The sequence below is a fragment of the Sorghum bicolor genome, chromosome 1 (assembly GCF_000003195.3).
Source record: "Sorghum bicolor cultivar BTx623 chromosome 1, Sorghum_bicolor_NCBIv3, whole genome shotgun sequence".
Classification (NCBI taxonomy): domain Eukaryota; kingdom Viridiplantae; phylum Streptophyta; class Magnoliopsida; order Poales; family Poaceae; genus Sorghum; species Sorghum bicolor.
Window position 1 is genome coordinate 10,278,173 of NC_012870.2, and position 11,266 is coordinate 10,289,438.

Sequence of the window (11,266 nt, forward strand, 5' to 3'; positions counted from 1 at the left end):
ATCTTTACTGTTTACATCTGTTGCAGTGGGGAAATAGGGAGAGAAAACGATCCACAATAATGTTTCGCCGTGGCTGCCAAAAACAATAAACAGCCAATCGTCCCAACTAAATCTTGGACGAAGAAACAGAGGGTGTTCCAAACATCACGACGATTAAAGATTTTTACAGCTTGTACAGCATGTAGGCAACGGTGATTACAACTCAACAAGATCACCAAAGAAAGATCTAAAGCCCTAACTCTGACACGCATCACTCCAACTCCCAGATTGCTCTTCTGTTCTGCACGGCCGTCTCGACGTCTCTGCTCGTCGACTTGATCTCCCTCGCGGCTGCTGCATCGGTGGAAACCGCCGCCACCCGCCCTGCCGCCTCCGCCGCAGACAGCGAAGGAGGAGCGGCTACCCACTTCTTGGACATGTAGGGCAGTGCGTACGTCGGACGCGCAGGCGGTGGCGCGGGCGTGTACCGGTCACGGCGCTGGCAGGAGCAGCAGCAGCAGCGCCGGTGGCGATGGTGGTGCTGGTGGAACGACGGCTGCATGTGGACTCCTCCCGCGAGCTCCAGCGCGCTGTGGACGCGCCGCGTCGGCCGGTGCTTTTGCTGCGCTCGAGCGGCAACCGCCTGCTCGCTCTGCACGCGCCGCATCGACGACTGCGGCGCCAGGGGTGGGAGCCCGGCCGTCGTCGTCGCTCTCTTTGGACCGGCGGAGGTGGTGGTGACGAAGAGACGGAACCTCGCGGCCGGCCGCGTGGCGCGCAGGCGGTCGTACTCGTCGCGCATGTGCGCGACCTCCTCGTCGCAGGTGACCGTCACGAGGACGTCCTCGAGGCCCTCGTCGTCCGCGAGGCGGTGCCTGATGCTGATCGCGCGCACCTCCGCCGCCTTGCCGCCGCCGGCCGCCATCTCCGCCAGCCGCGCCGCCAGGTCGCGGAAGGACACGGCGCGCGGAACGACGAGGACGCGCGTCTCCCCGCCGACGTACCGGGGCTCGCCGTCGGGCCCGCAGGGCTGGAAGCGGCCGCCGTGGCTGCACAGCAGCTTCATGTGCGTGTCGTCGCCGCGGCGGGAAGCTGGTTCTTGCGCCATGGGGGGCCGGGATCGGATCGATCGAGTCGGAACGAGTAGTGTTGCGTGCTGGTGTGTGGGATCGGAGGGATCGAGGAGATTGTGGTTTGGGAGAAAGGAAGCTATCGCGGGGCGACTGAATGCTGGGTGCTGATCATGTTTATATGGAGAGTGCGAGGCGAATAAAATTCTTCAAGTCGAATTCGAGTGGGGGTTGGGAGTCCGACAAGGGATTTGAACAGTCGGTGCCAACTGCATGTCTTCCTGGGCCGGGGCAGGTCAACAGCCAACGCCGCCATAAGCCCATAACTAGCCCACAATCAGAAAATCAGGCAGAATACTGTGGGCTCAGCCTTCCCACCATCGAGTGACCACGGCCCATCAAAAGGTGATTTGGCGAAGTGTGCGATTTTCTCCGAGCTACTATTTAAGTCCAGATTTCTTTTTGTCTACTCAAACTTCAAAACTATCATAACTCCCTACGCGTTCTAGAATTTTTTTCAAGTTATTTTAAATGTTTTATTTCAAAAACATGCTAAGGTTTTAAAAGCAAAAACAGATCTTCGAGTTTCTAAAAAGTCAAGAAAAAACTTAGATATAAATATCTATAGAACCATAAAAAATGAGTTAACATCTAGAAAGATGGAAAAATACCTAGAAAAATCTATCAAATTTCCAACAAATCATTTTTCCCCACCTTGACCCACCTTTTTTCTATATTTGACCCACCTGTTTCTATATTTGAAAAAAATGGAAACGGAATAGGTCATGAGACGGAAGTTTGCGGAAACGAAATATAAATGGGCTAGGTGTTTTTTCACTTGTATTTGTGGAATTTTGTATTTGGTCGGAATAGGCCCATATTTGTTCGGGAGGAGGCAGTGAAAGTCTAAGTTTGGTTTTGGTAATTAATAACAATAAGTTGATAATGCTATTGTGTTAAATAATTTGAGCTGGACATAGCAACACATATGATGAAGGAGCAATGTGACATAGAGTGGTGGACACATAATTTCAAAGAAATGAAGCATGAGGTAGAGATCATGTGATGGACAAGGAGTAAGTGTTCAAGACAAAAGTGTAAATATAGGGTTTTGCTTTTGCCAGTCTAAAATGAGTAGAGAAGTGATTGACTGGATTTAGGATTTAGGATAGATAGCCGACTATCAAGAAGGAAAATCACGGTCATCTCTCAAATCAAGTGCTACTAGGTCAAATCTTGAGCATGTGCATTATGCTAACACACTTGCATAATGGTGGTGGACACTTGGTGGTGTTAGCACATTTGCAAAGGAGGTGGAGTTTGAGGAGTAGAGAGCGGTTTGGGTTCCTCTCTCCCTCCCGCCAAGCTTGCGAGGTGAGATTCGGTGCTTTCGAGAAAATAGAATGCATATTTTTTATTGCGTCGGAGGAAAGTTTCGGTGAAGTTGCGCGAGTGTTTCTCGCTAAGAAACACAAATTAGACGCTGGGTCAGACAACATCGGATGCTAGAGCCGCGTCCGATGCGTTCAGGGCAGTGAGGCAAAGTTTGTTTTGTGCGTCGAAGCGTTCGACGATCAGGTGTCGGAGCGTCCAACATCTACATTGTAGCAGGTGACGTCAGCACGACGCGAGCAAGTGTTAGTACACGTCGAACACTGGAGTGTGTCCGATGTGTGTTCATCAGATGCATCCGGTGCGAACTTGGAGGTTTTCAAACCTTCCTGAGTAGCGTCCGGTGTGAGTAGGCCACATCCGGTGCGCAGCGTCTACGTGTCTAACGCGCAGTTCCTTCGATACGTGGCAGTGACCGTTAGCAATTAACAATCCATGTTCAAAGAGGGACACGTGGCAGTGATCTAACACACGGGGCATGCGAGCATCGGATGCTCTACCGTGTTTGACGGGGTGGTGTCGGAGCATCCGACGCCCCCGTAGAAAGCCCTAACGGCTAGCTGTCAGACTAATCTTTTTAAAAAGAAGGTGGCTGGCTTTGGGGGCTTCTCTCTTGCCATTCTGAATACTTGAGACATACTTTGAGCTAGATGACACTCCTTCCACTCATCTCCTTGCTTGATTGCTAATCCTAGTGAGATTGAGTGAGATTCAAGTGCATTGCTTAGAGAGTTACATCTAGTGGCACTTGATCCTTGAGTTTGCCATGGATTTCTTGTTACTATTGGGTGTTTTCCGACACTCTAGACGGCTTGGAGCAGCGGAGGTGTTGAGCTCGTAATTAGAGATTGTTTCGAGCCTCACCAATTAATTTGTGAGAGCTTCTTGAGCCTTCCCCGCGGGAAATCGCATTAACTACTCTTGTGGATTGCTCATGGCTTGGAGGATCCTCATCTTGTGAGTGGATGTGTGACACCCGCTGAGGGTTTGGTTTTGGATTGCCAATTAGCTTGTGATCCATCAAGTGGGTGTATCACTACAACGAGGACTAGCTTGCCAGACAGCAAGTGAATCTCGATAAAAAAAATCTTGTGTCATCTCTTGTCGAGGATTTTATATTGTGTATGCTATTGTGATTGATCCTTCGATATATATATATATATATATATCTCTACTCTTCAACGTTGGTACGTATAAGAATCATCACTCTCTCCTTACTTACTTGCTTACCTTGCTTAGTTGTGTAGCTTGTGTAGTTTAGTCTCTTGTTTAGGAGAGTAGCTAGCTCTTGTTGTGTCTTGTTTTCGTGGTTTAGTGTTTAGCCTTTTAGTAGACTTGTATAGGTGGCTTGCGTAGCTTAGTTGTGCTAGAGCTAGAATTGCTTCACCATTTGTTGTACTAACCAACTTGTCTAGTTAAGTTTGTAAAAAATTAATTTAAACAGGCTATTCACCCACCCCCTCTAGCTATTTGGACATTACACTCAGATTTGTAATGTAGGCTAGGCAAAGTATGGCCCATTATAGTTGTCCCAAAGCACTTGTTTGTACTAAAGATTGGATACATGCAACAAGAAAAGGTGCTATAGTTTTCTAAGTTGTTGAATTAAATTGTCTAAATATAAATTGTATACATGTACTGATTATATTCTTCTATGTCTTCTGCGGTTCTGCCCTTTTGGATCCTAAACGCATTTCATCCATTGTGGTTGATCTGAACTGCTGAACGGAGTACATGGCTAGCTGAACTGCTGAGTGGTGAGCCAGGCAGGCAGAGGCGATTGGTAGCCAAAGAAGCAGTGGATCGGCGACGGACTAGTCGCCCACCGCCCCGGCGCGAGCTCTGGATCCGGGGTCGCGTCCCTAACTTCTCTTCAGTCTTCACAACAAGACGTGGAAAGCATGCATACGAGACACCGGCGGGCCTCTCCAACTCCAAGCATTTTGGTTTTGGCAGCCGCCAGCGCTCGCGTGGCTCCACTCATTGCAGCACGGCACGGCAGCTAGCACACCAACCCGCTCGGCCGGTAGCTAGGCCGCCGTTGGCCGTTGGTGGCCTGGCCTTGGCAAATGGCAACGCAAATCTCCTCTATCTCCACGGTCCAAGGGTCGGAGGGCGCGGGACCGGGCGGTCAAAAGAGGCCATCGATCCCCCCCGGCCGGCGCAAACATTCCTCCGTCATGGATGTCTCTTCATGCGGAAGCGGGATACATACGCTGGCGGCAGCGGCAGGCCATCTCAAAAGCCGGGAAAAAAAGAAAGAGTAAGGCCAACAAGGCCAAGCCAGCGCGTCGGCTGGCGATCCTACGACGAGCCACTGGCCTTTGGCCTGCCTGTCCGGCTAGCTGTGCCTCCTCAGTCCTCCTCGCCATTCACTCGCCAGCAGGGGATAGGGACGCGTCCCTGCCAACACAAACCTGGTTTCCGAGAGTGTTTGGACTCTCGGTCGCGGGCAACTGCACCGACGGCAGCAGAGAGATAGCGACGGATCGCGTCCGGTTTGGGAACGGAGGAGAGCACTGTCGTAGGGCCGGGGCCGAATCCAGCTTTGTTCCGTGCAGGAGTGCAGGACCGGAGACCGTACCGGACGGACCTCACCTCACCTCCTCACATGGTCTCTTTGGATCGCTTCCGGCATGGCCTCCGATCCGGGGCCACGCGATTAACAAGGATATCCCATTCCATTCCAAAGGGCAAAAGGAGAAAAAGGCCAAAGACACAATCGAATCATCGCCGCCGCGTATGTACTGCATCTGCATGCATGCCTGCTGTGCACTTCCGATCCATCTCCTCATTGTACTGATCTTTAAGCGATTGTGTGTTCACGTCGCCCATTAACTTGATCAGGGGACTAGCTGAACCAAATCAACATGAGGTGTGATCTTGAATATATATATATATATATATATATATATATATATATATATATATATATATATATAACCTGCAATGGAAACTTAATTAACTTGATCTTTTAATTTGTCAGAAACCACATTATGAAAATTGAAAAAGGCAGCCGAGATCAGGCTGAATGTGGGCTGTGGCATACTACAGCTGCTTTATACTTATATCAAGAAGATCAGGACTACACAAAAAGGGACAAATGGTGTTTCCTACTAGGTGAGGATAGTGGAGGTCTCACACACACACACACCCGTCCAATTGCGATCACTGGCAGGGACAACAACCAGACGAACGGTGTTGGTCTTGTCACCAACTGCTGCTTCTCAGTCTGCGTCAGGCTACCTCGTTGGCACCAACAGAGAAGCGTCATATGCAGCGAAATCATTGATGCCATGCCGCAGGAACGTACGCATATACGCAGCCATCATGCCTGCTTGTACCAGCCACGGCTATTTTAGTGCAAACTTGGCATGCTAATCATCAGTTTGCTCAGGCAGCGTAGGCCCCCTGCAGACAAGATGAATACCACTCCTGGATCGATCGCTTTGCCCTTGCTGCCTGCTGGCGATGCAGTAGTACTACTGCTCTTTTGGAACTTCCCTGTGTCACACTCTGCTATCTGCTGTCTGCGCGCCTGTGTTTCAATGTTTCATGGGCTGATCATGACTAGACCCTGGTGTTCCTGATTTGTACTTTTTGAGCGAACCAACAAAGCAGCCAGAAGCCAAAGCCACTGGACAGACAGCAATGTGCCCTCGCCTCCACCACATAGCATCAATCGGCATCATTGGATCGAACTCCAAAGCTAGCAGCAGAATGTACATATATATATATATATATAACATCGTCATGAGGGAGTTAGTAGTTGCAGATAGATATAGGAAATAGGATCATACTCACACTCTTTCAACACACACTCTTCCTTCAGCACTACGGCCTGTCAGTCAGTCACTCGCCTCTGCCGCTTGCTTGCTTGCTCCCAAGAACCATACATACCCCTTTCGTATCGTATATTCTCTCTGCATCGATCAGCCTTTGCATAGATCTCCCTTTAACACCGGCCGCCGCCATCTCTGCAGCATCATCGGGAGCTACGGAGAGATCAGAGATAGCAGTTGCAGGTGATCACAACACTTGCAATTTGCAAGAGAGAGAGAGGGAGAGAGAGCTTTGCAAGGGACTAGGTAGTTAGCTTATTATACATTTAGGTAGTGTGTGATCACTGATCAGTGATCAACTCAAAACAGAAGCAGCAACAGCTAACAATGGGCAAGCTGGCCTTGCTCATCTGTGTGGCGCTCTTGTCGGCGGCAATGGCGAACGGCACCAGGCCTGCCGCAGGGACCGTTGGCGGCGGCGGCGCTGCTCCTCCTGCTAGCCCTGTTGTCGCAACAACGCCGGCTACTGCTGGTGTAGTTAGGACGCCACCGGCGGCGGCCGCGGCGGACAGCAAGAGGAAGGTGCCCAACGGACCTGATCCTATTCATAACAGGTACTGATCGAACTGATAGAGATCTCGTTTAATATAAGCAGTTTCTTGCGTATACTGTACTACTGGACTAGAACATATTGTTGCATTTGCACTTAAATGCATGCTTCTAATTACATTTAGTACTGCAAATATACATTCCAAAGGTTTGTGTTTGCAAGATGAACTGCTCTGGCAGTTTATCACCAGAAAACGCCATTTCGCTAGTGTACGTGGGGACCAAAGAAATGGCGTGACAAACATAGGGCAAGTAGTACCCTCTGAAAAGAAGAGCTTATGATCTTTAAAAAAAGAGCTTATAAGCATAGAGAGATACGCCTCGATGTTTGCGCTCGTCGAGACCAGGCAAACATATAGGGCAAGTAGTGATGGATAGATACTCACATAGTCACATGCATGCAACAAGGAGTAGATAGCATATGACAAAAAAAAAACAACAAATGATTGCACAACAAGTAATACCACAGATCGATCATGCAGTGTATATATATATCTTGGCAATCACGTATGCATGCATGTGGGCCCCATTGAACACTGACCTCGCTCGATCGATTCACCGGTGCCAATTCTTTTGCCCTGTCCTAACCATTATTCACTTGCTTTATTTTCAGGAGAGCCAGATGGGGAGAAGCACCGTCGAAGAGAGTGTAGGGTGGCGACGATGCAGCGCCGTACTAGCTATACAGAAGCAAGCACATTGATGCTTATGGAATGGAGAATGGAAGGTCCCATAGGTCACTATCTTGCTAGCTGATGCGCTGATGAGCTGCTAGCTAGCAGCAGCCATGGTGGTGGTGCTCATGATGGTCGACGTTTCGACGACGACGACCCGAGTGAAGACACACTTATATATGTATGCATGTATTAGAGGGTAAAAAAGGAGCTGGGAGACCGAGATCATCGCAAAGCCATACGCGTACAGGATGGTACGGCGCTGGTCTTCAGTCTTCACTTTGGCCAAAGTGGTCGATCTGGATCTTCTGATGATATCTCTTGATGAGGTTTTTGATGTTCTTCTCTCTTTTTCTTTTCTTCTTTGGGAGAAGCTAGGGTGTTTAACGGTGTTAAAAGGAGCACTAGTCCAACTCCAAGCACTCACATAGAGTACGAGTAAAGCTCACACAATGCTCGAATATTGATGAACAAAAGAGTATCAATTCTTGGCACATATATATTTAATTTTATTTAGCATGCAGTTTGGCTTTCCTTGTTCCCGATGATCATCACTTTAAACGACTGAGTGTGTAGTAGCTTTGAAAGGGCTGAAAGATGAAACAAATCCCATCCACATGACATGACCACATCACCTCACGCATGCATATGTACAAGTCAGTAGTCAGAGTCACCAATGGTCCATATCCAGATCTGTATTAGGCAGCTGATCATTGGGCAGCTACGGAGCCAGCAGAAACGTTTCCGGCAGAGGTGTTCTTGTTGTCGATCCAAAGCGCCGGCCGGTCGCCTTGGTTCTTGGGCATAGTGGTCATGCCCACTGGCTCCGGCTTCGGCGTCGGCCTCTTTTGTTCGACGGCATCGGCATTGGCGTTACCTTGCTTTCGCCACTTTCGCACACAGCGCAGGCAGCATCTCATGTCTTTTAGACCTTTCAGATACACCCAAAAATCCAAAACTTTACAAGATTCCCTATCACATCGAATCTTACGGCACATGCATGGAACACTAAATATAGATAAAAAAGATAACTAATTGCACCGTTTAACTGTAAATCACGAGACGAATCTTTTAAGCCTAGTTGCTTTATGATTGAATAATGTTTGTCAAATAAAAACGAAAGTGCTACAGTGTCAAAATCCAAAAAAATTTTGCATCTAAACAGACAGCTAGTTTTGCTTTATCTTTTGCTGCCTCTGCTGCTACGTACCTAGTCACGCATTTCGAGGATTCCGTGCTGATCGCGCGCGGTCTCTATCCCAAGTAAAAGGATATGGTCATATGGATGCTGATGAGTGGGGGTAGAGAGGACTACTGATCGAGAGACGAGAGTCGAGGCCGCTGCGAATCGTCGCTGCACTCATCGACGATGGCCTGCGCCCTAGCCGCAGTGACAAATAAACAAGCCTGCTGCTACCTGATTTGCTACAAGGAGAAAACTATTACGGGTTCAGTTTCAGGCTTTCAGCTGCATGCATGGGAAATTAGGAATTAGGTATTTAGCCATGTCCCTTGCAGTGCCGGCCCTACATTTTCGGGAGCTCTGCTAGGCAAATCTGACGCCTTGGGCTCGTTGCTAGCAAATATGCTCACCCGTTGTGAACTTACATCTTAGCTTGTTGCGTGGTCATCTAAATGACTTGTGGTTTGGAGATTTATGCAACATGATCGTTTCATCTATTCCAATATATATCGGAATCAAACTTCGTGTCGTCATTAAAAGCACAAACATGTGTCTCTAACTCGTATGAGCATAGATCATGACTCTGGATTAGATATTGATTAAGATAGACGTAAGAATCACCCTGCTCTTCAATATTAGATATTTACAACTACAATTATGTCAAAAAAAAGATGCATTTCTAGGTTTGAATTGAGTCAAACTTTTACAAGTTTGATTTTATAACAAAATATATTAATACTTATTTACTCTTGATAGGTATATTATAAAAATATGTTTCATAATTAATCTAATGATACTTATTCGGTATCATATTTTCAGTATTTATTATATATATTTAGTCAAACTTAAAATTATTTAGGACAATAAGATTAGAGTACCTTTTCATTTCAAAGTGTATGTTTTGTACCTTTATATTGAAATAGTGGCACAAATGAATCTTCATGAGTCAAACAAGGTAATAAAAATTAACTTTCAATGACATATTCTTAGTTCTTGACCACCATGAATAATGCCAATATTTCATAATTTTTTTAAAAAAATAACTAAAAACAAATGTTTGAGTTGAAACAAAAAGACGGACTTGAAAAATTATCCTTTAGAAAATAGGTGGCATACAAATTAAAGGGTCAAAAGCATCAAACTAAACCCTAACCAATGGATCTTTGAGTTGAGAAATTGTAAGACTAGCGAACTAAAATGATTGCAATTAGTATATATGAAACAAGAAACAAAAAAATTAATTCTAGAAGTTTGTCTGCCACTTCGGTTTTGGGAAAGAGCACCTTGTGAAAGTCAAGTTTTGGTTCTATAACAGATGGTAACATTTTTGGAATAATGATTTCATGAGAGATGAAAGATTAAGTGTAGTTGATCCACAAGCAACACTTGAGATAAATAAAGGCCATGCATGGCAGAGATGGCACGAACCATGTGATGCAAAAACTCAACAAGATGAAGAGATAGAATCAAAGGAACAATTAAGTAGAAGACAATGTGAAAAGCAGGGTATATGAATAGGGTCTTGTCTTTCACCGGCATGAGGTGATTAGATAAGTAACAATGGCAAGATTGATAGGATAGATAGCTATACTATTAAGACAGGCGATCAAGCGGACCTTACCTTCAACATCTAAGCTCAGATTTGCTTCGATGCCCATCAGAGAGCTCCAGTGAGGGTGTAAAGCCTCGACCTTGTTTCTTTTCTCAAACCTTTCCCAAATGGCTAGCTCCAATGGGTGTAACATAGGACACCTAGCACCTTTAGCACTATAATAAAGCAATTTCAAAACATTTTCAATGGTTTTCACTTGTTTTTCACTAGTCACTCAATCTTAATGCCAATGCAAGGTTAGATATCACCTATTGGCACTAGGTAACAATATTAGCAATGGTCTTTCCCCGTATTATAACAAGATTATATATCGTTCTAACAATCTAGCCAAAATTATTTCTCTAATTACCTCATGGCCGGTGAAAACAAACCCTATATTATACCTTTCTCTTTGACTCTGGCCTAGTTTAGTTTCCAAAAAATTTTAAGATTCTGCATCACATCGAATTTTTGGACGTATGCATAGAGCATTAAATATAGATAAAAATAAAAACTAATTGCATAGTTTATCTATAATTTATGAGATGAATCTTTTGAGCCTAGTTAATCCATGATTAGACAATAATTATCAAATACAAATAAAAGTGCTACAGTAGCCAAAACTAAAAAATTTTGCGAACTAAACAAGGCCTTTGTTTTCATCTCTCCTCATTCACCTTTTTGATCTTGATTGTTGTAAGACTCTAAGATTTCATGATGAGTAAAGCTTGGAACTTTACCTTAAATCTATTCATCATATCTGTCCCTTTTTGCTGCGTGTTTGTGTTGGGTCCTAATGCAAATACAGATACACTAGGATTCTCAAAATGAGCCCCTCCCCCTACCACACTGACACAAAAGGGTGGTTGTTTTCTAGAAGGCTTAGTACTTTGTGTATTTCCTTTGTGGTTTAAGTTTTTCAGAGGGGTGTTTGGATCAAGGAGCTAATAAAAACCTATGTTTTTGGATACCAATTAGAAAACCAA

General features: G+C 45.9%; 1 protein-coding gene across 1 annotated transcript; it reads left to right on the top strand.

Annotated features, from left to right (window-relative positions):
- LOC110436380 lies at positions 6,417 to 7,580 on the top strand. The gene is made up of 2 exons (XM_021463395.1): positions 6,417 to 6,837; positions 7,446 to 7,580. The coding sequence occupies exons 1-2, from the start codon at positions 6,611 to 6,613 to the stop codon at positions 7,483 to 7,485; spliced, it is 267 nt and encodes an 88-aa protein (XP_021319070.1). The 5' UTR covers positions 6,417 to 6,610; the 3' UTR covers positions 7,486 to 7,580.